At 45.5% G+C, this 26,275-nt stretch overlaps 1 protein-coding gene across 1 annotated transcript in view; it reads right to left on the bottom strand.

Annotated features, from left to right (window-relative positions):
- Positions 1–26,275, bottom strand: part of STK32B (serine/threonine kinase 32B) — a 613,395-nt gene that overhangs the window by 374,394 nt on the left and 212,726 nt on the right. The window contains exon 4 of the mRNA XM_063923372.1: positions 21,671–21,844. Within this exon, the coding sequence (XP_063779442.1) occupies positions 21,671–21,844 (174 nt within the window). The remainder of the gene's footprint in view (positions 1–21,670; positions 21,845–26,275) is intronic.

The raw sequence follows: 26,275 nt of genomic DNA, 5'->3' as shown, positions 1-26,275 counted from the left end.
GACATGCCTCAACGCGCCTGTCTGTGAAACAACTGAACAACCTGAGCTATTGCTTAGGCATGACTAATCCTCTGTTTAGGTGGAGAAACAACAATGATGAGGGAGGCTCCATCTGTACATTTTTTAGCAAACTAAGCTTGATCATCAGTTTGACTGATGGTATAGATGTTCTGATGAATAGTTAATGATGTACAGTATATGGGGACAGATGGTGTACTGTGATGTACAGCTACAAGCTTTACTTATTGGATTTTAGACACATGCCCTTTAACCTACTGAAAACTTATGTGAAGAATAAAATTCTTTGAATAATATTAAGAAATATTGATGACTCTATGTATATGTTACATTTGCCATTTTAATTAAGAAGTTATGTGTCATGTACATTATAATGTAAAACCTTAAGGTGACATATAGCATTCTGTACGATTCAATAATATTGAAACTGTAGAAACATGGCAGTAGCTCCTATGGGAAACAGAGAGAGAGAGAGAGAGAGAGGGAGGGAGAGAGAGAGAGAGAGAGAGAAAGAGACTGAGGGGTAGAATTAACCCGCTGTTCCTCGCTCACTGTCTACCCATCTGTATCACCACAGACTGTCTGTCCCTCCCCTTTAGAATGTAAGCTCTCGCGAGCAGGGCCCTCAATCCTCATGTGCTTATCCTTCTCTTACGTAAACCATCTTCGACGACACCAAATCCTGCAGTTTTCTGCCACCCTGATACTTATGTCAGTGTTGTCTGCTGCTGTAGCTATGTTTATTAACTTTGTACTTGTCCTATATTGTCTTCAACTGTTTTCTTCAACTAAGTTACCATTGTCTTCAACTAAGTATATTGTCTTTACCTAAGTTACTATTTTCCTGTTTTGATTATTTCATTAATGTACTCTGTAACTGGGCGCTGCGGATCCCCTGTGGCACCATATAAATAAAGGATAATACTGTATATACACCAATCGGTGGTCCCTGCTGCTAATATAACAGGTTGACCAGTGCCTGTACATACATAGTAAGTACTGTACTGATAGTAAGATCTTAAAATGGACCAAGTATTATCAACACTAGTAGTAGGTCTAGCAACAATTGTCTATGTAACATGTATTTCTTCCACCTGTACCTGTATTTGCAAATAATCGACAACTCCCAACCGTCCCAATAATATATGGTGACTGATGATAGCAAATACTGGGGTTTATTTAATAATAAATTGCAAATGTGATTTAACCAGTGTAAACAAACATTTTGGTTAATTGACTTGGCTAAAAGCATTTAAATTTACTTAGTGAATACTTCCCTCGCAAAAAAATAAAATCTACATGGTGGAGGTTAGGAAATTTAGCATGTGGGAGGGGGGGGAGACAAAGCAGCAGAGAGGGGGAGGGGCAGAACACAGGGGTGGGTAGAGCAGCAGACAGAGAGGCGGCAGGTCTCAGTGGGGGCAGATTGAGGTGTCCATTTACTAGTCTATAATAATGGACATGAAAAAACGATGACATAAGGCAGGTTCTTAAAGTCAGCGACTTGTGATATGTGATGACTTCAAAGAAAAATGTCAGCTCCAAATAGGCAATTTACTAAGTAAATCTTAGAATCAAGCTGTTGACACCTGCAGACCACTTACTATATCCAAAACTGGGATAGTTTTACATGGGGTAAGAGCAAGTTTACACCAATCACCCATACAATTAAAACCGCTGACAGTTGGCCGGTATGCACCGGAAGTACACCTCATCATGGCAATGGTATTCCCTGATGGCAGTGGCCTCTTTCAGTAGGATAATGTGCCCTGCCACACTGCAAAAATGATTCAGGAATAGTTTGCGGAACATCACAAAAGGTTCCCCAGATTCCCCAGATCTCTATTCTTGCCACTTACTTCACATCCAAAATTGACTCCAAATGTCAAGACATCACATCCCACCAAAAAATCAGCAACCTTCTATCCCTTACCACCTCTCCTCTTCCCTCTTACCAACTCTGACATCTTTCTCCCATGTATCTGGTGAGGAAGTCATGGCCCTCATCCGTTCCTCACCCCCCTCCACCTCCCCACTTGACCCTATCTCCTCCCACCTCCTCCGCTACCTCTCTCTCTGCCTGCTCCCATCTTACCCACCTCCTCAATCTCTCCCTCTCATCAGGCACTGACCCCTCTGCCTTGAAGCATGCACTTGTCTCACCTATTCTTAAAAAACCTACCCTTGATCCAACTATCGACCCATCTCTCTCCTTCCTTTTGCCTCCAAACTCCTTGAGCGTATTGTCTATAACCGCCTGACTGCCTTTTTTTCCTCCCACTCACTACTTGACCCATTCCAGTCTGGCTTCCGTCCTCTCCACTCCACTAAAACTGCCCTCACAAAAGTCTGCAATGACCTCCCATATGCTAAATCCAAGAGTCACTACTCTTTGCTTATTCTCCTTGACCTCTCTGCTGCTTTTGACACCGTGGACCATCCTCTCCTTCTGCAAAACCTTCACTCCATTCGTCTGTGTGATACTGCCCTCTCCTGGCTGTCTTCCAACCTCTCTGGCCATTCCTTCTCTGTCTCCTCTCATGTATCCACCTCCCCCCTACTTCCACCAACTGTAGGTGTCAGGGACGTGCAGTCAGGGGAGGCAGTGCCTCCCCTGTCATTAATGATAACAATAATGCAAAGAAGATACTTATGACACATATTCTGTGTCATAAGTATATGCTTTATATTATTGTTATCATTTGTATATTAAAAATAGGTTTAAATTAGTTTTTGGAGGCACAGAAATCAGTGCCTCCAGCGGGCAATCATAAAGGACCGGAAATGAGGGGCGGGGCCAAGCTATGGACAGTAAAAAGCTCATTTAAAAAATCAGTATAAGCGGCACTAGTATTAGTGCCTCAGTGACAGGGGCGAGCCTTCAGCCCACATGAAAGCACGCCCCTGTCTCTTAGGCAGATATGATTGGGCATCAGATATGGAGCTATCTTTGGGATCCATCCCACCTTCACTAATGCTGAGAGACTCCGTTGTCCTCCCTCTTCTACACCGCACCGCCACTCCTGTCCTTCATCGCCAGTAGAAGCCGGGAGTAGCTGCACTCTCTGCCGCCAGGGCTGACTTCACAATTACTCCAGGGCGTCAGACCGCACCACAGCCGGACATTCAGCTGTTACTCGGTCCCCACCCGCCGCAGGCACTGTCAGAGACTGGCGCAGAGCCCCCCGCCCGCTTCCTTCCAGGATCTTCGTTCTTGTAAATGAAGTGCTCCACGGCCACCTTATCTACACAGGTCAGTGTCTCTGCTGAGCGCTGCTGTGCATTGCGCACAGGCCATCCTGCTCTCATTGTTTAAGCGAGATGTGCGCACTATGGCAGGGGAGTGTGTGTGTGTGTGTGTGTGTGTGTGTGGTGTGTGCCGGGTATAAGGGTAGGGTGTGTGATTAGTGCATTTGTGCCGGGTATAAGGGTAGGGTGTGTGATTAGTGCAGGGGTATAAGGGGAAGGAGGGTGATTACTGAATGTGTGCCGGGTGTAAGGGTGGGGACTGATTACTGCATGTGTGCAGGGGTATAAGGGGAGGGGGGTGATTACTGCATGTGTGCCGGGGTATAAAGGGGGTGGGGGTGATTACTGCATGTGTGCAGGGGTATAAGGGGAGGGGGGGTGATTACTGCATGTGTGCTGGGTATAAGGGGAGGGGGGGGGGTGATTAGTGCATTTGTGCCAGGTATAAGGGTAGGGTGTGTGATTAGTGCATGTGTGCAGGGGTATAAGGGGAGGGGGGGGGTGATTACTGCATGTGTGCCGGGTGTAAGGGTGGGGGGTGATTACTGCATGTGTGCCTGGGTATAAAGGAAGGGGGGTGATTACTGCATGTGTGCAGGGGTATAAGGGAAGAGGGGGAGGGGTGATTAGTGCATTTGTGCCGGGGTATAAGGGGAGGGGGGAGTGATTAGTGAGTGTACGCACGGGTATAAGAGGAGGTGTAAAGATTACTGCCACTGTCTCGATCAACCGCTCTGCAGCTCTAAACCTGCTTCCATGCCTCCAGGCAGACCCTCTGCTGCTCTCCTTAACCCTGGGCACCTCTACTGCCCAGACCTTGGCTGCCACTGCTCCCCAGACTTCGCGGGCATTGGCGGTAGAATCGGACTGGCAATTAGCAGTGTAGGCAGTACCTGGCGGCAACATTAGCAGGCATTGGCAGCTGGCGGGGGTGACAGTACAGTAGCGATCACTGACAGCAGCGGTAGTGGGCATGCCTCACCAGCCACTGACCTCACCGCACGCCACTGGTAGGTGTCCCCCAAGGCTCTGTTCTTGATCCTCTCCTTTTCTCTCTCTATACATCCTCTCTAGGAGAACTATTAGCTCTTTTGACTTACAATATCATCTCTATGCTGATGATACTCAAATCTACCTTTCCACCCCTGACCTCTCACCTGCTCTCCTCACTCGTGTATCAAACTGTCTCTCTGCTATCTCTTCTTGGATGTCCCAGAGCTTTCTTAAACTTAACATGTCTAAGACTGAGCTGATCATCTTCCCACCCTCCCGAACAACCTTACTTCCCACAATTTTATTATCTATAGATGGCACTACTATCTCCTCTAGCCCCCAAGTGCACTGTGTTGTAGCAATCCTTGACTGCTCCCTCTCCTGTAAACCACACATTCAGCACCTATCACAAACCTGTCATTTTCATCTAAAAAATTTATCCAGGATCAGACCCTTTCTGACCCAGGATGCCAATAAAACCCTTATCCACTCACTGGTCATCTCCAGACTGGACTACTGTAATCTCCTCCTGACTGGCATCCCTAACACATACATCTGTCCACTTCAATCTATCCTCAATGCTGCTGCCCTCACCAAACGCACTACATCCACCTCCCCTCTCTTACTAGACCTTCACTGGCTCTCCTTCCCCTTCAGAATCCATTTCAAGCTTCTCACACTCACTTACAAAGCCCTCACCCAGTCTTCTCCCAGTTGCATCTCTGACCTTATTTCCCTTTACACTCCCGACCATCCTCTTCGCTCTGCTAATGCACGCCACCTCTCCTGCCTTCTGATTACCTCCTCCCACTCCCACCTCCAAGATTTTGAAGGTGATGCTTCCTTTTCCTGGAATTCTCTACCTCTCCCCCTAAGACACTCCACCTCTCTACAATTCTTAAAACGGGCTTTCAGGACACACTTCTTCACCAAACCCAGCCATCTCTCATCCTAAGCCTTCTGTGACCCACACTCACTTTCTACTCCATCTGTGTAACGCCTGTTTATGTGACCCTCCCCTTTAGAATGTAAGCTCTCACGAGCAGGGTCCGCTTCCCTAATGTGCTTTTACGTCTCTTACTTAACCTATCTTCTTTTCAATACTCCCTTTTATGGCACCAAATCCTTAGGTTTTCTGCCACCCTGATAAGTGCGGTTTACTGACGCAGCTATGTTTATATACCCTCTATCTGTCCTATATTGTATTGAACTGTAAGTCACTGTCTTCACGTTTTGCTTATTTGTTTACTCTGTAATTGGGTGCTGCAGATCACATGTGGCACCATATAAATATAATAATAATAATAATAATAATAATAATAATAATAATAATAATAATAATATTGAGCAACTGTGCGATCTGCTGGAAAGGTAAGTCTGAACCATGGAGGCCACACAGAACTCAAAGGGACTACTGCTAACGTTTTGGTGCCAAATACCACAGGACACTTTTAGAGGTTTTATGAAGTCCATGCCTCAAAGGGTCAGAGCTGTTTTGGCTGCATGAGGAGGACCTACATAATATTGGAATGGGTTTGTTGGGTCAACCCATTTAGTTCGACACTCATTAGGTCAACCACTATTGGTCGTCAGGTAGTAGGTCAACACATGGAAAAGGTCGACATGAAAAAAGGCCGTGTTTTTTGTGACGCTTTCTTCGTAAAGTGACCGGGAACCCCAATCATTGCACCAAATACCCTGCTCCTCTACTGCTGCGCTCGATACAGGTTACTATTCCCAATCGTAGTCCACGTGGATTATAAAGTATGAAAAAGTGGAATTTTTTTTTGAAAATTTACAAACTCATGCCAACTTTTTCATGTGTCGATATTTGCCAAGTCGACCTAATGCTCATGTTGACCTTTTGCAGGTGTCGACCTAATGCATGTCGACAAATAGAGGTCAACCTATTGAGTGTCGACCTAAGGACCGTATCCTCATAATATTAGGCAAGTGGTTTTTATGTTATGGCTGATCAGTGTATATTTTAGCACCCAGCAATAAGAGCAATTTGTTCCACCTGCACAAAATACAGGTCAGAAGGGTGACCCAGTTTTTACAAAACATGGGAAATATAGTTACTGTAATCACTGTAAGGTAATTACATCCATTATAAGGCTTTGTTGGAAAGGGGAAGCGAGGATGGCTTGGTAACAAGCAATGCGCAATTTCAGTATTTATTTTCTTTTCCTTAGTGAGGGAAGACATGTTACAGCAAGTGAGTTGTTTTTTTGCATATCGCCTACATAAAATATTTTTTTTCCCAGCATTCTCCTGTTTCCATTTATAAGAAAGAAAAGACAAGGTTGCTTAAGACAGTATACAAATAAGCATAGGAGTCATTACACGAGTATCATGAACAAGTATGAAAGTCAGTGGTACAGATGTGTCCTCATACACCTAGCATCAACACGCCATACAGCGCCAGAGCCGGCCCAAAGGCATAGGCAAGCTAGGGCATTTGGTATACATAGGGGCACAAGCAGCTTCTGCTGATTAAAATGATATGCAGCATGCCTATATTCTGTGTGTGACTGCGGCTGTATCTGCAAGCAAAATGCAACGTTACAGTGTATTCCTGGAAATCACTGTAATGTAGCATTTCATATGCAGACACAGTCACAGTCGCACACAGAATATAGGCATGCCGCATATCATTTTAATCAGCAGAAGCTGCTTGTGAATCCTGGTCACATAGTAATGCAAATAAGATGCATTTTCATTTTAAAAAAACGCACCCGACGTTAGTAGAGCTGCCAGCTGACTCACGCCAGGCATCTCCTGCTGCATGGCAAGATGTACAGTTTGAGGACACATCTGTATCCAAGCAGAGGCAGAGGTCACAGTGTTAGCGGCCATGTGAGTGCTGTGCGCGGATGGGTTGGTTGTGCAGTAGTGTTTGGCATATGTGTAAGGGGCATTATGGGTGTCATGTGTATAAATGCATTAATAACGTGCAGCAAATGTGTAAGGGGCACTGTGTGTGTAATTATGTGTATAAGTGCACTAATAATGTGTGGCATATGTGAAAGGGACATTATGTGTGTCATTATGTGTATAAGGGCATTAATAATTTGCAGCATATGTGTAAGGGACATTATGTGTATAAGAGCATTAATAAAGGTTGGCATAATGTGTAAGGCACATTATGTTTATAAGGACATTAATAATGTGTGTCATATGTGTAAGGGGCATTACTGTGTGGTATTATGTGTATAAATGCATTAGTAATCTGTGGCATTATGTGTATAAGGTGCTCTAATGTGTGGCGTAACGTATAGAAAAAGCACTACTGTGTGGTCTAATGTGAATAAAGAGCAATATGGTCTGGTGTAATGTGAATAAGGAGCAATTCAGTGTGATGTAATGTGAATAAGGGGCACTATTGTGAGAAGTAACATTTATATGGTAAAGTGGTACTACTGTGTGATATAACGTGAATTAGGGACGCTATTGCATGATAAAATTTTAATAAAGTTGCACTACTGTGAGGCGTAAGTTGAATTGGGGTTAATATTGTGTGGCCATGCCCCTTCCCAGTAAGAACACACCCCTTTTTGGACTGTGCGCCGAATGTGTGCACTGTTCCTATTTAAAATATAGGGGGTAGGAACACTAAAATGAGGACTGTTGTGGGTAAGGGGTGATGATGCTGGGAAAGGGGTGCAGGGTCAGAGGCAGAACTAGCAGCAGTGCTAGGGGGCAGCAGCCAAAATCTTGCCTAGGGCATCATGTTGGTTAGGAACGGCTCTGTACAGCGCAGATGCCTGGCACGACTGAGCCACTATTTTTCTTTAAATCTTGCATCTTATTTGCATCACCGATGCCACAAAATACCACTCACTGTAAACAGGGGGAATATGCCGTGCCCTAAGCGCAAGCCATGCAAGGGGACGTGGTACACTTACACGGTGTCCATGTCGACCTATGTCCACACTGACACAAAAAAATCCAGAAAAACTCATGTCTGTATTTGTAAATGTCGGCATTTCAAATGCCGGTATTCTGACTATGTCGGCATTTTGAAAATGTCTGAGTAATGAATGTCTGTATTTTGACCGTGTTGGTATTTTGAATGTCGGTTAATGGCTGTCGGGATTATGACCGTCAATTTTGTGTCCGTCGGTAAATCATACTGAACCTATAAAAACAAATGAAGCTGGAGCAGCACAGAATGAAAGAAATATAGGGGTCTATTTAATAAGCCTTGGATGTAGATAAAGTGGATGGAGATAAAGTACCAGCCAATCAGCTCCTACCTGTCATGTCACATGCTGGGTTTGAAAAATGACAGTTAGGAGCTGGTTGGCTGGTGCTTTATCTCCGTCCACTGTACCTTCATCCAAGGCTTAGTAAATAGACCCCATAGTGTGTTTTAAGCTAAAGAGTGTTGCCTCAAACACATTTTTCAGTACAAGAGCTGCAAAATAATGGCTACAAGTAGCACTCATACAGGAATTGCACTTATAGGGGGTAATTCAAAGTTGATCGCAGCAGGATTTTTGATAGCAACTGGGCAAAACCATGTGCACTGCAGGGGAGGCAGGTATAACATGTGCAGAAAGAGTTAGATTTGGGTGGGTTATATTGTTTCTGTGCAGGGTAAATACTAGAGATGAGCGGGTTCGGTTCCTCGGAATCCGAACCCGCCCGAACTTCATTTTTTTTTTACACGGGTCCGAGCGACTCGGATCTTCCCGCCTTGCTCGGTTAACCCGAGCGCGCCCGAACGTCATCATCCCGCTGTCGGATTCTCGCGAGGCTCGGATTCTATCGCGAGACTCGGATTCTATATAAGGAGCCGCGCGTCGCCGCCATTTTCACACGTGCATTGAGATTCATAGGGAGAGGACGTGGCTGGCGTCCTCTCCGTTTTAGAGAAGAGAGTGAGACAGTAGAGAGAGACACAGTAGTAATTTTGGGGAGCATTAGGAGGAGTACTACTACTTGCTGAAGTGATAGATAGATAGTGTGACTGTATAATGTATATCTGACTTGTGGGGGAGACACTGACAGTGGGGAGCAGTTAGAGTCTGAGAGCAGGACTCAGGAGTACATATAACGTACAGTGCACACTTTTGCTGCCAGAGTGCCACACTGCCATTGTGACCACACTGACCACCAGTATAATATATATTGTGATTGTCTGCTTAGGAGTACTACTTGCAAGTTGCTGATAGTGTGACCAGTGACCTGACCACCAGTTTAATAATCACCACCAGTTTAATATATATATATATATATATATATATATATATAAAATTGTATATAATATATATATAATATTGTATACCACCTACCCGTGGTTTTTTTTTTCTTTCTTCTTTATGCATACTACTATAGTAGCTTACTGTAGCAGTCTGCGGTGCTGCTGAGCTGACAGTGTCCAGCAGGTCCGTCATCAGTCATTACATAATAAATATATCTACCTGTCCGGCTGCAGTACTAGTGATATTATATATATATATATTGATTTCATCTCATTATCATCCAGTCTATATTAGCAGCAGACACAGTACGGTAGTCCGCGGCTGTAGCTACCTCTGTGTCGGCAGTCGCTCGTCCATCCATAATTGTATACCACCTACCCGTGTTTTTTTTTTTCTTTCTTCTTTATACATACTACTATAGTAGCTTACTGTAGCAGTCTGCGGTGCTGCTGAGCTGACAGTGTCCAGCAGGTCCGTCATCAGTCATTACATAATAAATATATCTACCTGTCCGTCTGCAGTACTAGTGTGATATTATATATATATATATATTGATTTCATCTCATTATCATCCAGTCTATTTTAGCAGCAGACACAGTACGGTAGTCCACGGCTGTAGCTACCTCTGTGTCGGCAGTCGCTCGTCCATCCATAATTGTATACCACCTACCCGTGGTTTTTTTCTTTCTTTCTTCTTTATACATACTACTATAGTAGCTTACTGTAGCAGTCTGCGGTGCTGCTGAGCTGACAGTGTCCAGCAGGTCCGTCATCAGTCATTACATAATAAATATATCTACCTGTCCGGCTGCAGTACTAGTGTGATATTATATATATATATATTGATTTCATCTCATTATCATCCAGTCTATATTAGCAGCAGACACAGTACGGTAGTCCACGGCTGTAGCTACCTCTGTGTCGGCAGTCGCTCGTCCATCCATAATTGTATACCACCTACCCGTGTTTTTTTTTTCTTTCTTCTTTATACATACTACTATAGTAGCTTACTGTAGCAGTCTGCGGTGCTGCTGAGCTGACAGTGTCCAGCAGGTCCGTCATCAGTCATTACATAATAAATATATCTACCTGTCCGGCTGCAGTACTAGTGTGATGTTATATATATATATATATTGATTTCATCTCATTATCATCCAGCCTATATTAGCAGCAGACACAGTACGGTAGTCCACGGCTGTAGCTACCTCTGTGTCGGCAGTCGCTCGTCCATCCATAAGTATACTAGTATCCATCCATCTCCATTGTTTACCTGAGGTGCCTTTTAGTTGTGCCTATTAAAATATGGAGAACAAAAATGTTGAGGTTCCAAAATTAGGGAAAGATCAAGATCCACTTCCACCTCGTGCTGAAGCTGCTGCCACTAGTTATGGCCGAGACGATGAAATGCCAGCAACGTCGTCTGCCAAGGCCGATGCCCAATGTCATAGTACAGAGCATGTCAAATCCAAAACACCAAATATCAGTAAAAAAAGGACTCCAAAATCTAAAATAAAATTGTCGGAGGAGAAGCGTAAACTTGCCAATATGCCATTTACCACACGGAGTGGCAAGGAACGGCTGAGGCCCTGGCCTATGTTCATGGCTAGTGGTTCAGCTTCACATGAGGATGGAAGCACTCAGCCTCTCGCTAGAAAAATGAAAAGACTCAAGCTGGCAAAAGCACCGCAAAGAACTGTGCGTTCTTCGAAATCCCAAATCCACAAGGAGAGTCCAATTGTGTCGGTTGCGATGCCTGACCTTCCCAACACTGGACGTGAAGAGCATGCGCCTTCCACCATTTGCACGCCCCCTGCAAGTGCTGGAAGGAGCACCCGCAGTCCAGTTCCTGATAGTCAGATTGAAGATGTTAGTGTTGAAGTACACCAGGATGAGGAGGATATGGGTGTTGCTGGCGCTGGGGAGGAAATTGACAAGGAGGATTCTGATGGTGAGGTGGTTTGTTTAAGTCAGGCACCCGGGGAGACACCTATTGTCCGTGGGAGGAATATGGCCGTTGACATGCCTGGTGAAAATACCAAAAAAATCAGCTCTTCGGTGTGGAAGTATTTCAACAGAAATGCGGACAACATTTGTCAAGCCGTGTGTTGCCTATGTCAAGCTGTAATAAGTAGGGGTAAGGACGTTAACCACCTCGGAACATCCTCCCTTATACGTCACCTGCAGCGCATTCATAATAAGTCAGTGACAAGTTCAAAAACTTTGGGCGACAGCGGAAGCAGTCCACTGACCAGTAAATCCCTTGCTCTTGTAACCAAGCTCACGCAAACCACCCCACCAACTCCCTCAGTGTCAATTTCCTCCTTCCCCAGGAATGCCAATAGTCCTGCAGGCCATGTCACTGCCAATTCTGACGATTCCTCTCCTGCCTGGGATTCCTCCGATGCATCCTTGCGTGTAACGCCTACTGCTGCTGGCGCTGCTGTTGTTGCTGCTGGGAGTCGATGGTCATCCCAGAGGGGAAATCGTAAGACCACTTTTACTACTTCCACCAAGCAATTGACTGTCCAACAGTCCTTTGCGAGGAAGATGAAATATCACAGCAGTCATCCTGCTGCAAAGCGGATAACTGAGGCCTTGGCATCCTGGGTGGTGAGAAACGTGGTTCCGGTATCCATCATTACTGCAGAGCCAACTAGAGACTTGTTGGAGGTACTGTGTACCCGGTACCAAATACCATCTAGGTTCCATTTCTCTAGGCAGGCGATACCGAAAATGTACACAGACCACAGAAAAAGAGTCACCAGTGTCCTAAAAAATGCAGCTGTACCCAATGTCCACTTAACCACGGACATGTGGACAAGTGGAGCAGGGCAGGGTCAGGACTATATGACTGTGACAGCCCACTGGGTAGATGTATGGACTCCCGCCGCAAGAACAGCAGCGGCGGCACCAGTAGCAGCATCTCGCAAACGCCAACTCTTTCCTAGGCAGGCTACGCTTTGTATCACCGGTTTCCAGAATACGCACACAGCTGAAAACCTCTTACGGCAACTGAGGAAGATCATCGCGGAATGGCTTACCCCAATTGGACTATCCTGTGGATTTGTGGCATCGGACACCGCCAGCAATATTGTGTGTGCATTAAATATGGGCAAATTCCAGCACGTCCCATGTTTTGCACATACCTTGAATTTGGTGGTGCAGAATTTTTAAAAAAACGACAGGGGCGTGCAAGAGATGCTGTCGGTGGCCAGAAGAATTGCGGGACACTTTCGGCGTACAGGCACCACGTACAGAAGACTGGAGCAACACCAAAAACGCCTGAACCTGCCCTGCCATCATCTGAAGCAAGAAGTGGTAACGAGGTGGAATTCAACCCTCTATATGCTTCAGAGGTTGGAGGAGCAGCAAAAGGCCATTCAAGCCTATACAATTCAGCACGATATAGGAGGTGGAATGCACCTGTCTCAAGCGCAGTGGAGAATGATTTCAACGTTGTGCAAGGTTCTGCTGCCCTTTGAATTTGCCACACGTGAAGTCAGTTCAGACACTGCCAGCCTGAGTCAGGTCATTCCCCTCATCAGGCTTTTGCAGAAGAAGCTGGAGACATTGAAGGAGGAGCTAACACAGAGCGATTCCGCTAGGCATGTGGGACTTGTGGATGGAGCCCTTAATTCGCTTAACAAGGATTCACGGGTGGTCAATCTGTTGAAATCAGAGCACTACATTTTGGCCACCGTGCTCGATCCTAGATTTAAAACCTACCTTGGATCTCTCTTTCCGGCAGACACAAGTCTGCTGGGGTTCAAAGAGCTGCTGGTGAGAAAATTGTCAAGTCAAGCGGAACGCGACCTGTCAACATCTCCTCCTTCACATTCTCCCGCAACTGGGGGTGCGAGGAAAAGGCTCAGAATTCCGAGCCCACCCGCTGGCGGTGATGCAGGGCAGTCTGGAGCGACTGCTGATGCTGACATCTGGTCCGGACTGAAGGACCTGTCAACGATTACGGACATGTCGTCTACTGTCACTGCATATGATTCTCTCCCCATTGAAAGAATGGTGGAGGATTATATGAGTGACCGCATCCAAGTAGGCACGTCACACAGTCCGTACTTATACTGGCAGGAAAAAGAGGCAATTTGGAGGCCCTTGCACAAACTGGCTTTATTCTACCTAAGTTGCCCTCCCACAAGTGTGTACTCCGAAAGAGTGTTTAGTGCCGCCGCTCACCTTGTCAGCAATCGGCGTACGAGGTTACTTCCAGAAAATGTGGAGAAGATGATGTTCATTAAAATGAATTATAATCAATTCCTCCGTGGAGACATTGACCAGCAGCAATTGCCTCCACAAAGTACACAGGGAGCTGAGATGGTGGATTCCAGTGGGGACGAATTGATAATCTGTGAGGAGGGGGATGTACACGGTGATATATCGGAGGATGATGATGAGGTGGACATCTTGCCTCTGTAGAGCCAGTTTGTGCAAGGAGAGATTAATTGCTTCTTTTTTGGTGGGGGTCCAAACCAACCCTTCATTTCAGTCACAGTCTTGTGGCAGACCCTGTCACTGAAATGATGGGATGGTTAAAGTGTGCATGTCCTGTTTATACAACATAAGGGTGGGTGGGAGGGCCCAAGGACAATTCCATCTTGCACCTCTTTTTTCTTTAATTTTTCTTTGCGTCATGTGCTGTTTGGGGAGTGTTTTTTGGAAGGGCCATCCTGCGTGACACTGCAGTGCCACTCCTAGATGGGCCAGGTGTTTGTGTCGGCCACTAGGGTCGCTTATCTTACTCACACAGCTACCTCATTGCGCCTCTTTTTTTCTTTGCGTCATGTGCTGTTTGGGGAGTGTTTTTTGGAAGGGCCTTCCTGCGTGACACTGCAGTGCCACTCCTAGATGGGCCAGGTGTTTGTGTCGGCCACTAGGGTCGCTTATCTTACTCACACAGCTACCTCATTGCGCCTCTTTTTTTCTTTGCGTCATGTGCTGTTTGGGGAGTGTTTTTTGGAAGGGCCATCCTGCGTGACACTGCAGTGCCACTCCTAGATGGGCCTGGTGTTTGTGTCGGCCACTAGGGTCGCTTATCTTACTCACACAGCTACCTCATTGCGCCTCTTTTTTTCTTTGCGTCATGTGCTGTTTGGGGAGTGTTTTTTGGAAGGGCCATCCTGCGTGACACTGCAGTGCCACTCCTAGATGGGCCAGGTGTTTGTGTCGGCCACTAGGGTCGCTTATCTTACTCACACAGCTACCTCATTGCGCCTCTTTTTTTCTTTGCGTCATGTGCTGTTTGGGGAGTGTTTTTTGGATGGGCCATCCTGCGTGACACTGCAGTGCCACTCCTAGATGGGCCCGGTGTTTGTGTCGGCCACTAGGGTCGCTTATCTTACTCACACAGCTACCTCATTGCGCCTCTTTTTTTCTTTGCGTCATGTGCTGTTTGGGGAGTGTTTTTTGGAAGGGCCATCCTGCGTGACACTGCAGTGCCACTCCTAGATGGGCCCGGTGTTTGTGTCGACCACTAGGGTCGCTTATCTTACTCACACAGCTACCTCATTGCGCCTCTTTTTTTCTTTGCGTCATGTGCTGTTTGGGGAGTGTTTTTTGGAAGGGCCATCCTGCGTGACACTGCAGTGCCACTCCTAGATGGGCCAGGTGTTTGTGTCGGCCACTAGGGTCGCTTATCTTACTCACACAGCTACCTCATTGCGCCTCTTTTTTTCTTTGCGTCATGTGCTGTTTGGGGAGTGTTTTTTGGAAGGGCCATCCTGCGTGACACTGCAGTGCCACTCCTAGATGGGCCCGGTGTTTGTGTCGGCCACTAGGGTCGCTTATCTTACTCACACAGCTACCTCATTGCGCCTCTTTTTTTCTTTGCGTCATGTGCTGTTTGGGGAGTGTTTTTTGGAAGGGCCATCCTGCGTGACACTGCAGTGCCACTCCTAGATGGGCCCGGTGTTTGTGTCGGCCACTAGGGTCGCTTAGCTTAGTCATCCAGCGACCTCGGTGCAAATTTTAGGACTAAAAATAATATTGTGAGGTGTGAGGTATTCAGAATAGACTGAAAATGAGTGGAAATTATGGTTTTTGAGGTTAATAATACTTTGGGATCAAAATGACCCCCAAATTCTATGATTTAAGCTGTTTTTTAGTGTTTTTTGAAAAAAACACCCGAATCCAAAACACACCCGAATCCGACAAAAAAAATTCGGTGAGGTTTTGCCAAAACGCGGTCGAACCCAAAACACGGCCGCGGAACCGAACCCAAAACCAAAACACAAAACCCGAAAAATTTCAAGTGCACATCTCTAGTAAATACTGGCTGCTTTATTTTTACACTGCAATTTAGATTGCAGATTGAACACACCATACCCAAATCTAACTCTCTCTGCACATGTTATATCTGCCTCCCCTGCAGTGCACATGGTTTTGCCCAACTGCTAAAAAATTTCCTGCTGCGATCAACTTGGAATTACCCCCATAATTGGGTTCATTAAACTTAAAGGTGCAAAGAACAATACAACATGGAAATTTGCTATGGAAATGCTCCATAATACACAGAAAAGTGTCATCTAGACACATGTGGACTGTACTGCAAGAGGCATATCAAGATGGAGATCTCATGAGGAAAATAAATTTAAGACGTCCATTGTTAAATACAAAGTTACATGAATGTAGAGTTATGAATGATTATATAGACAGGATGATGTCTGTATCTCTACAGTTAAAATCCGAGTGCTGGGTCTGAGTATGCAAACTCGGATCACCATCAAGGCAATAGGTCACGTTTCACTCCGTTTTTAGACACCGGGTTCAGGCTGGCCATTGGTCCCGGACTTTCAGGTCCAATAAGTTAGTGTCCGATGATGCAGACCCTGGACCCATCGTGCCTTCAATACAGAGGCAACGGCCCAATTTTAAAGAACAGTGCTGGGTGCCTCCCCTGGTCCAACTCCCAAATGCCACAATCTTGCTGCAACTGACAGGGGACTGCAATTTATATTGCAAGACCCGTTCTGCACATTTGATTTGTATGTAAATCACTGGGTTGATGTACAAATGTGAATTAGGCCTAAAGACAAGTAGTGTGATGAGTGTGACCCTATCATAATCAAAGATAATGGCAATCAAATGTTGACAGCCACAAAAGTTGAGACAATTAAAGCTAGCTTGAGAATTGGATCAAGAACAAAAGTCACAGAAATCCAAGATGCATTTTGTGTACCAGAGATGGGAACAAATCTTATCGCCTAGAACAAAGAGGCCACAGAGTTCAATCCTACAGGCACAAAATGCCAGCAAATGCATGTCCGTAATACAGCTGCGCAATGATGACAAGTGAATCATCTTGGATATGACAGTGTTCAAAAGTTACAGAACAGGATGGTCATGTGAATGCCAGTGACTGATACAGGGAAATCTGTGTGAAAGCTGCACTCCCTCCTGTGCCCATGCATCAGACAAAATCCCTTTACCAAACTATGCTGCTACAATGTATAGTAGTATGTGCTGGGCTAGTGATTAGGTATGCCAATCCCGGGTTCCCACCCCAAAAAGGCGGCTTAACATGTGGTTAGGGTGCGTGTCTTTACAGCACCCACTGAATCTCCATGTCATTCCCTTTCCCTCCCTGTCATACACTACCTATGCCTGTCACCCACTGCCTCTCCCTGTCACCCACTCCCTGTTACCCATTGCTTTCTACCTGTCGCCCACTGCTTCTCTGTCACCCCTCCCCATCACCCTCTGCCTCTCCCCCTTTCCCTCTCTCTGTCACTGTCTCCCTCTCTTTATCACACTCTCCCTTTCCCCATCACCTACTTCACATCACCCACTGCCTCTCCCTCTCACCCACTCTATCACCCACTGCCTCTTCCTCTCACTCTCTCCATCACCCACTGCCTCTTCCCGTCACCCTCTCCATCACACTCTGCCTCACCCTATCAGCTACTTCACATCACCACTGCCTCTCCAATAACCCTTTCTTTGTCACCCACTGCCTCTCCCTGTCACCCACTCTCTATACTTGTCACCCACTCCGTATACTGGTCATCCTCTCCCTGTCACCTACTACTTATCTCTATCACCCACTGCCTCCCCCTGTCACCCACTGCTTTTCTGTCACCCCTCCACATCACCCTCTGCCTTCCCCCTTTCCCTCTCTCTGTCACCATTTCCCTCTCTTTATCACACTCTCCCTTTCCCCATCACCTACATCACATCACCCACTGCCTCTCCCTCTCACTCTCTCCATCACCCTCTGCCTCTCCCTCTCACCCTCTAAATCATCCACTGCCTCTTCCCATCACCCTCTCCATCACACTCTGCCTCACCCCATCAACTACTTCACTCCTCTCCATCACCCACTGCCTCTCCAATAACCCTTTCTTTGACACCCACTGCCTCTCCCTGTCACCCACTCTCTATACTTGTCATCCTTTCCCTGTCACCAACTACTTACCTCTATCACCCACTGCCTCTCCGTTACCTTCTTCCAATCACCCACTGCCTTACCCTGTCAACCTCTCCCTGTCACCCACTGCCTTACCCTGTCAACCTCTCCCTATCACCCACTGCTACTACCAGCCACCCTTTGCTTTTCCCTGTCACCCTTTTCCTCTCCTTGTCACCCACTGCTTCTCCACCCATGTTCATCTCTCTATCACCCTCTCCCTGTCACACACTCCCTGTCACCCTTTGTCTCTCCCTATCACCCACTGCTTCTTTATTCCGCTCTTCTTCACCCTCTCCCCATCACCTACAGTACTTCACCCACTGCCTCTCCCTGTCACTCACTGCCTATACTTGTCACCCTCTCTCTGTCACCCTCTCCCTTCACCCACTCACTATGCAGGCTGGCCACAGCAGTAGCGACTCAGATGCCATGTTTTTACATGTACGATCACTCAGCTATCGGAAGATATACACCCCAAAAATGGCTATGACATGCCTGCATTTACCCAACCACTCCCCATAAACTCATTACCACCTCCAAATGGCCATTTCCTGGCAATCGTTCTGTGACAAAATCCTCAGTGTAAGCGGAAACGCAGCAGCACCCTCACGCATGTGCATTGCAATCGCAGCACATGCGCAGTTTGTCCGTTGTGTGAACACTGGCCATTGCGTACAAACATGACTTAGGCCCTCAGTCTTCTCTCATGCTTCTCCTGCAAATCCCTGAGGTATTTACATAGGCAATTATAATTTCCACCAGTACTTTTTTATAGCAAGAACATTACTTTATTCCTATAATGATACTTTAGTTCAAGGTGAATGCATCTTATAACATCAGCCTCTTTCTTGTCCCTATTCATGTATAATGAGGGAGCAATGTATAAAGTTAATTGAATAATCAGTCTAAGGACTTGTTCCACAAGAGATGTAATACCGGCAAAAGCACTTATAAACAAAGATAAGATCTTACGGATTTGTTCCATTGTGCTGCTATTTCCACAGCTGGGTATTTTTATCTATTCTTAAAGAATCATTTTTCATAATCACCTTATTCTTTCACAGAGGTAGTCTGCAGAATACACTCCATCTATAATGCTGTCTCTACTATGAATAAATGGACAATGGCTATACATCTCTTTCAAGAAAAATGAGAACCCCCATTTAAGTAGCGTGAAGGTTATTTATTTCATGGTTCAGCTTCCTGTGGTAAGAACATTACTCCTTCCTGCTGGGAATAGAGACTACCTCAAAATGTTATCTTTAGGTCATCTCCGAGGAACTTTATAGTTACACCTGAAGCCTTTTTCCTACACCAATGTAAAGTAACTTAAATTCATGGCTGAAGGAAAATATGAACATACAATATTGTGACTTCTTTATTGTAAAGATCTACTGAAAGCAACAAGTTTTAGGAACCTTTAGAACTCAAGTATGAAGCTAAGCCACACAGCGTAGGAGACTGCCTGGTAGCTTAGATCTCAGCTAGGATGACAGTGAGGTAATTTCAGGGTAAAAGCAATTAAAAAGCGGTTTCCCTCATGTCGTGTCATGGTTATATAAATTGGTCTACCACGTCTCTATTTATTTTAATCTTTGTCAATTTTAGGTTCCAGATTCAGTATCACCCCAGTTACATAATTTTTTTTTTCTTTTCATTTTATGCGGAGAACATGGTGCCTTAAACAAGTTTTTCAAAACTATGGAGACCTATTACGAACAGTGGCTGGAACAATCCTTTATATTATATGGTACTATACTTCTCACTTAAATCAGGCTCTGGCCTGGTTTGCACCCACCTCTACACGTCGATGTCTTGGTCTAGAAATTACCCTGAGCCACACCGTCTCACCGTCTCGCACCCAGTGCTTGATTTCACTTGTGAGATTTGGGGTTACTGTACCCGTTAGTTACTTAAGCTTTCTCTTACTGCACTCCTTTCTTATTCCTCTCTGGGGCAACCCTAGTTTTCCTCCTTTACATACTCCCTGCCTTGGATTCGTAGTGGTATACGATTAGTATTTGATGTTTTGGTTGGTGGTGTGTGCATGTCCATGTCTGACATTCAATCGAAATTTGAATTCCCAGTGGTGAATCCTTTTGTGAACCTTCAGCAGAGACACTTTGTCACCTCTGCAGCCTGCTCTTCATCCCTCCGTACTCTGGGCCTAATTTGGCATGGAACGCTGCTGTGGCAGCTCAATAGAGGTGACCTCAACGCAGTGGGCAAGCCCATATTATCGGCCAATTATATGCTAACATCCTCTTATAATATACTAAATTACAGTAATGATTGCATAGTGCATCTGCACCCCTTCCTTCCAGTGTAGTACCCTAGATTACTTATGCCATTACAGGCCCCAGACTAAAGCAATAATATACCACATTCTGCTGCATAACTGGTAATGTGCTGGGTTTTTTTTACTTTTTTTTAGTTTTAATGTAACTTTTGTTACATCCAAATTATAAACTGTTTAAAAACAAAACAAAAAGTTTCCATATTTACTAAAGATAGAAATATCTGACAACAACTTCCCCCTCAACAGAGTCTAATCACGATTCACGAGTAGTGTCCATCAGTGACGTGCGGTGGGGTGAGGCAGGTGAGGCAGAGCCTATCCTGTCATACTAATGTATATGACAGAGGTTTGATTATATAAAGTATGTGAAAAATACAAAGAATATCTTAGAAATATCTTCTTTGCATTATTCAAATTCAAATTTTTATAGTCAAAACTCTGGAGTAAAAAGTCTATGGCGCCTATCTTTTCTGCACGTCCCTGATCAAACCTCACCAAATTTGTAGCAGTATATACTGCTGCACCTGTGTATAATGCCCACATGAACCCTTTGGCTCATCTATTGCATGTAAATCTGGCTCTGGTACTAGCCAGTGCCTCCTCAGCCATTTACCTCACCACACGTCCCTGGTGTCCATCCCTGCCCCCATCTACGATCATCTGCATCTCTGCTCCAGGAAAATGAAATGAAATGCAGGCAAGTGTGCCTATAATATAAATATTTAGGGGGCAGTAATATGTGTCCTTATATCTCCTATTGCATGCACAGTATATCTTCCAACGCCTGGACGTATGGAGTAGGGACCCAGTTGTGTGCACCAGAGGCGTGGGTGCAAAAAAGGGGCATGGCCTCTTGGGAAGGGTGTGGTCTCATGTTATGCCCCTGTTTTCATCAGTCTGGGGGTGTGCCAAGTGCACATTGGGCAGCGACAAGAAAGTGCTTCCCCAACCTCCCTATTCCCCCTCCTCCACCCCTGGTAGGACATCACAGCTTGTAGGTGTGACAGCAGGACTGTACCCAAAAAGCAGGGCGGCTGGGGGATATGTGCACAGTGAAGTCCTGGTGAATGCTCATAAGAGTAGAGCCGGGACTTCCATTTGCGGCTGTTGGAACTCATGAAAGCCACATGGAGAGTGGAAAGAGGCAATGGAGATATCCATTGTGTGTGTGGGCAAATGCTGCAACTGGCCTCTTGCATGCACACCTCTACATTTCCTGTACATGCATACAATTAGTTTTGACACATGCAGTCCAAAAACACACAAGACATTTGTCATCAACAGATGTATGTTCAACTCAGCGCCATACTATTAGAGTTTATTCTGCAATCACATTGACCCCGGCAAAAAAAAAAAAAATCCTTTTCATTTGAATTGAGCAGAAAAACACCATCATAAAACAGCGCAGTCATAGAGTGAAAGCTAGACATTTTAAGCAACAAAAATACCCCTAAAAGCAAAGACGGAATGCTGTTGCCTTACCTGTGAATTATGTGATGTTTTTGTAAATAGTCCAGGGCCTGGGAAAGTTCGCAGATGTAAAGTTTCACAGTGTCCTCATTAAAATGCACATTCTGCTGCAGATGATAACGGAGATCTCCCCCCAGCAGTAGATCTACCACCATAAACATGTCTTCTTCATCTTGAAAAGAATACCTGCAATATATAACGTTTGTGTGAGTTGTCTTCAGATATTATAATATATATGTTCAAGACAGCAATGTAGGAATATTGAAATATAAGTGTAAAAAACAGAAGTAATGAGCAAAAATAGAGGGGCAGATTTATGTAGCCTGGTGAAGTGATAAATGGAAGGTGATAATTAAAGCACCAGCCAATCACCTCCTAACTGTCATTTTTCAAACCCAGCATGTAATATGGAAGTTAGGAGCTGATTGGTTGGTACTTTATCACCTTCCACTTTATCACTTCACCAGGCTTAATAAATCTGCCCCACAGTTCTTAACGGCCAGTTCTAGGCTCATCATACCACAGGCATAATGTCCTGCACCCCCCACAAGCCAAGTCCGCACCAGCTGTCTGCCACCACATCTCTCACATCAAAAGATGTGTCAAAAAGGCAGCGCAAAACAGCCTCCCCTATCCCTACCAGGCTGCCTCCCTCAGTCCCCCTCGAGGCGTAACTGCCAGTGCCGGAGACAATGGAGTTGACTGCCTCCCTATATTGTCTCCGGCTCCGTATGCTGACCTGTGAGCAGTGACATAGGTGGCCACTGGGCGGAGCGCCATCAGCAGCGCATGCTCTAGTAACTGGTGGTGGGAGTGACTCCTCATCTGCCCAAGACACCGGGCGGAGCGCCATCAGCATCAGCGGCGCACGCTCTAGTAACTGGTCAAAGTAGTAACTCCTCATCCGCCCAAGACACTGAGAGGCCGCAATATAGTGCAGGAGCAGCCGTCTTGCAAGCAGTGGCGGCCTGGTGGGAAGATAGAAATCATCAGGCAGGCGCATACTGACTGGGAGTCTACTGGAGGTATATGCAGCTGTGCGGAGCGTGGACCTTCACAGGCTGGCGGCAGGGAGAGTGGATATCTAGGAAGATGGCGAGCCAGCACCACAGACGATACAGTAACTGCAAGCCGGAGGCGGTTGATAGACACAACGTTTAAAAGATAGTCTTTTTGCCCTGTAGGACTTTTGACTGTTGACTTTTTGGCCCTGTCAGACTTTTGGCCCTGTCAGACTTTTGACTGTCGACCATATGGTGTTGACCTAATGACTGTGTATCTTTGAAATGTCTAACTTGTATACCACATCCGGTGTAAGCAAACATGCAGTGTTCATTTTAGCTGGCCATCAGGGCAATACATAAGGCTGCTTCTATCCTCAGCTCGGATATTACTGCACGATATCAAGTAGATGCCTAGGAGCTTCCCTGGACAATTATGTACTGTACATACAGCCGGGAGACTTAGCATTCAAGGGCTGCTATTATTCACCGGAGCACCAATCATGTTTTTTTGTTTTTTGTACTTTTTTCTTTTTTAAACTGTGATCAGCATTGGGCACACATAGCTGATCACCAGTGCCCCGTCCCCGCACAGCTTTCTCTGCCAGGGGAAAGATAGCGGTGCTAAAGTAGGGATCTCACAGTTCTTACTGTGATAATGCCAGCTGGTTCTTTTGCCCAGTTCGGATTTCCAATAATAAGAATGAGAAATGCAATCTGATTACTAAAAAAAAGTGAATTAAAGGGTTTTTCACGAAAAACTGCTCCAAAAGCCCTTTAATACATTTGTGATACTAAAATAATGTAAAAAGGGTGTGAAAACACCCTTTTTCAAATTTTTGTTTGTAAAAATATTAATAAATAGGCCCCTAAGATGAAAGGAAGACGAAAGGAGTCCTAAGGTAAGTACACTGCAATGCTTAAAGAGAACAAGAGGCAAAAGGAATATTTATTTTTATATCTGTAAAATTTTGTGTCACATACAGGTATGTGGATGTCACTCTTCAGTGTCATGGCAGAAAAAAGTTTAATATTCACTACTTTAGAGGATAAAAACGTTTGCACCCCTTTAGATAGGGTTGGCCATCGGTGGGTTATCCATCGATGGTCATCATGGAAGGATAACATTGATAGTATAAAACCATCTGTTAGGGAACCATCGATGGTTTTACCCCCAAAGGTTATCCCTGCTTTATATGGAATGGTCTACGGCCCAATCAATGACTGTGGGCGGGGCTTCATGGGTGTCATGGGTGGAGCTATTCTCCGTGTCCGGACACATTGTAGGGAAAAAAACACTATTTAGTTGTTCTTTACTATCGACTGCAGGAAACCATCCTGGTGCACAGGCAAGCATGTTGAGGACTGTGTGAGGAAGCAGGAGAGAGGCAGGCTGGGTTTAGTGTCATCAGTGTCTGCCCCCTTTGTCGCCATCTTGGATTCTGGCAAAGGTGTGTTTTGCCCTTCCTTCAGTCATGAAGAGGTTCTGGCTGCAGCAACCAATGGGATCCGTGCCACGGGTATAAATCTGGAAGACCAGGAAGCAGAATTTGCCAGTGCAACATACTCCACAGCCTAGGCTGAGGCAACAGTTCTCTGTGCTCCACAGCAGCATCTGTGCAGCACTTGTCTGAAACCAGATCCCAGCTTTCAGCTGCATCATATCAGTTGGTCTTGCTAAATCCTATTCCAGCCTCGGTGCCCTCCTCCTCTGCAGCCTACCCTGTCTACGAGCCTCAATCCACAGTTACCCGTCAGCCTCGGATTATGGGAACCAGGTTTTTCCCACCTGCAGCAGGGACGTGCGGTGAGATAAATAGCTCAGGAGGCACTGGCTAGCACCAGAGCCAGATTTACATGCAATATATGAGCCAAAGCGTACATCTGGGCATTATACACAGGTGCAGCAGTATAAATTCCTGAAAATTTGGTGAGTTTTGATCATAGATGTGCGGAAAAGTTAGCCAGGAGAGGCACAGCCTCACCTGCCATAGACTTTTTAATCCAGAGTTTTGGCTATAAAAATTATTATAATAATGCAAAAAAAATATTTCTAACATATTCTTTGTATTTTTCATATACTTCATACAGTCAAAACTCTGGCACAAACGTTAGTATAACAGGACAGGCTCTGCCTCAACTGCCTCACCCCACGGCACGTCACTGACCTGCAGCCATATTGAACTTTCCATGATGAATTGGGACAATACCATACCTCTCAACTGTCCCGATTTTCGCGGGACAGTCCCGATTATTGGGGACTGTCCCGCTGTCCCACCCGCGGACCGCAGTGTCCCCCGGTGGGGGGGGGGGGGCAGTTGGGAGGCTCATACAGTCGCTGCCCTGCTTAGCAGAGCAGCGGTGAATAGACGCTGTGCGCATGCGCACAGCATCTATGCACTGGAGTCAGAGGGAGAGGGGGCATGCCAGCGGCTCACAGAGCGCTGGGCATGCTCCCTCAGTGACAGCAATGGGGGCGTGGCTTGTGATCGTGGGTCCTCCCGTGGAGTCACGCCCCTTTTCTTAGGCCACACCTTTTCAGAAACGCACGCGGCTTCGCCGCGCGTGTCCCTCTTTCTGAAAATCAAAAGTTGGGAGGTATGCAATACGCTAATCTGAAACTACTGTTCATTGTTCCGTTAATAAATAACATCCATGTGAAAGTCCTTCATCATTCATCCTGCATATCTTTTGTTCAAAGATCCTGGGACTCCTGAGTTGAATCCGGATCTACATATTTCCCAGAACGTGATACTTCTGACTTAATAAAGTACTGTAGCATATGAGCTGCCTGCATATTGCCATGTTTGTAAAAGACAACATGGTTGGTTGTCACTGAGTGACTGCCCTGGCTATGACCATAAGGATCAATGCAGTCTAATTTTTTTTAGCTTTTGTAACAAAGTAAAAGCACCCTTGGGGTTACTCTCTGCAGAAACTTTGCATGTTCATGGCTGTACTGCCTCAGAGAAATGTTAGCTACAATGCAGGATCCATTCACACATTCTCCACAGAAATCCCCATTCCCACAAGGAAAATATTAAGTGCTTATGCACAATGATTATTCTTAAAATAGATCAGGATTTCCAGCTGTTCCACAACAATACTGCAGACAGTCTTATTACTTTTCATATTTCCATGTAATGAGTTTGTTATTCAGAAGCAGCTACTGCATGGCCTATTCACTCATACAGACATGGGTTATTATTAATAGAGCTGTGCGCTGGACCATTTTTTGCTGGATTTGGCCCTGATTCGTCACCCAGCTTTGGATTTGGATTTGCCAAATCGTCGTGACTGGTTTTGAATCTTGACAAAAAAGCTAAAAACACATAGGGGGTAATTCCAAGTTGATCGCAGCAGGATTTTTGTTAGCAGTTGGGCAAAACCATGTGCACTGCAGGGGAGGCAGATATAACATGTGCAGAGAGAGTTAGATTTGGGTAGGGTGTGTTCAATCTACAATCTAATTTGCAGTGTAAAAATAAAGCAGCCAGTTTTTACACTGCACAGAAACAAAATAACCCACCCAAATCTAACTCTCTCTGCACATGTTATATCTGCCTCCCCTGCACTGCACATGGTTTTGCCCAACTGCTAACAAAAATCCTGCTGC

This window comes from Pseudophryne corroboree, chromosome 1 (assembly GCF_028390025.1).
Source record: "Pseudophryne corroboree isolate aPseCor3 chromosome 1, aPseCor3.hap2, whole genome shotgun sequence".
Taxonomy (NCBI): Eukaryota; Metazoa; Chordata; class Amphibia; order Anura; family Myobatrachidae; genus Pseudophryne; species Pseudophryne corroboree.
The sequence above is the reverse complement of the archived record's forward strand: the minus strand, read 5'-3'. Positions and strand labels throughout refer to the sequence as shown.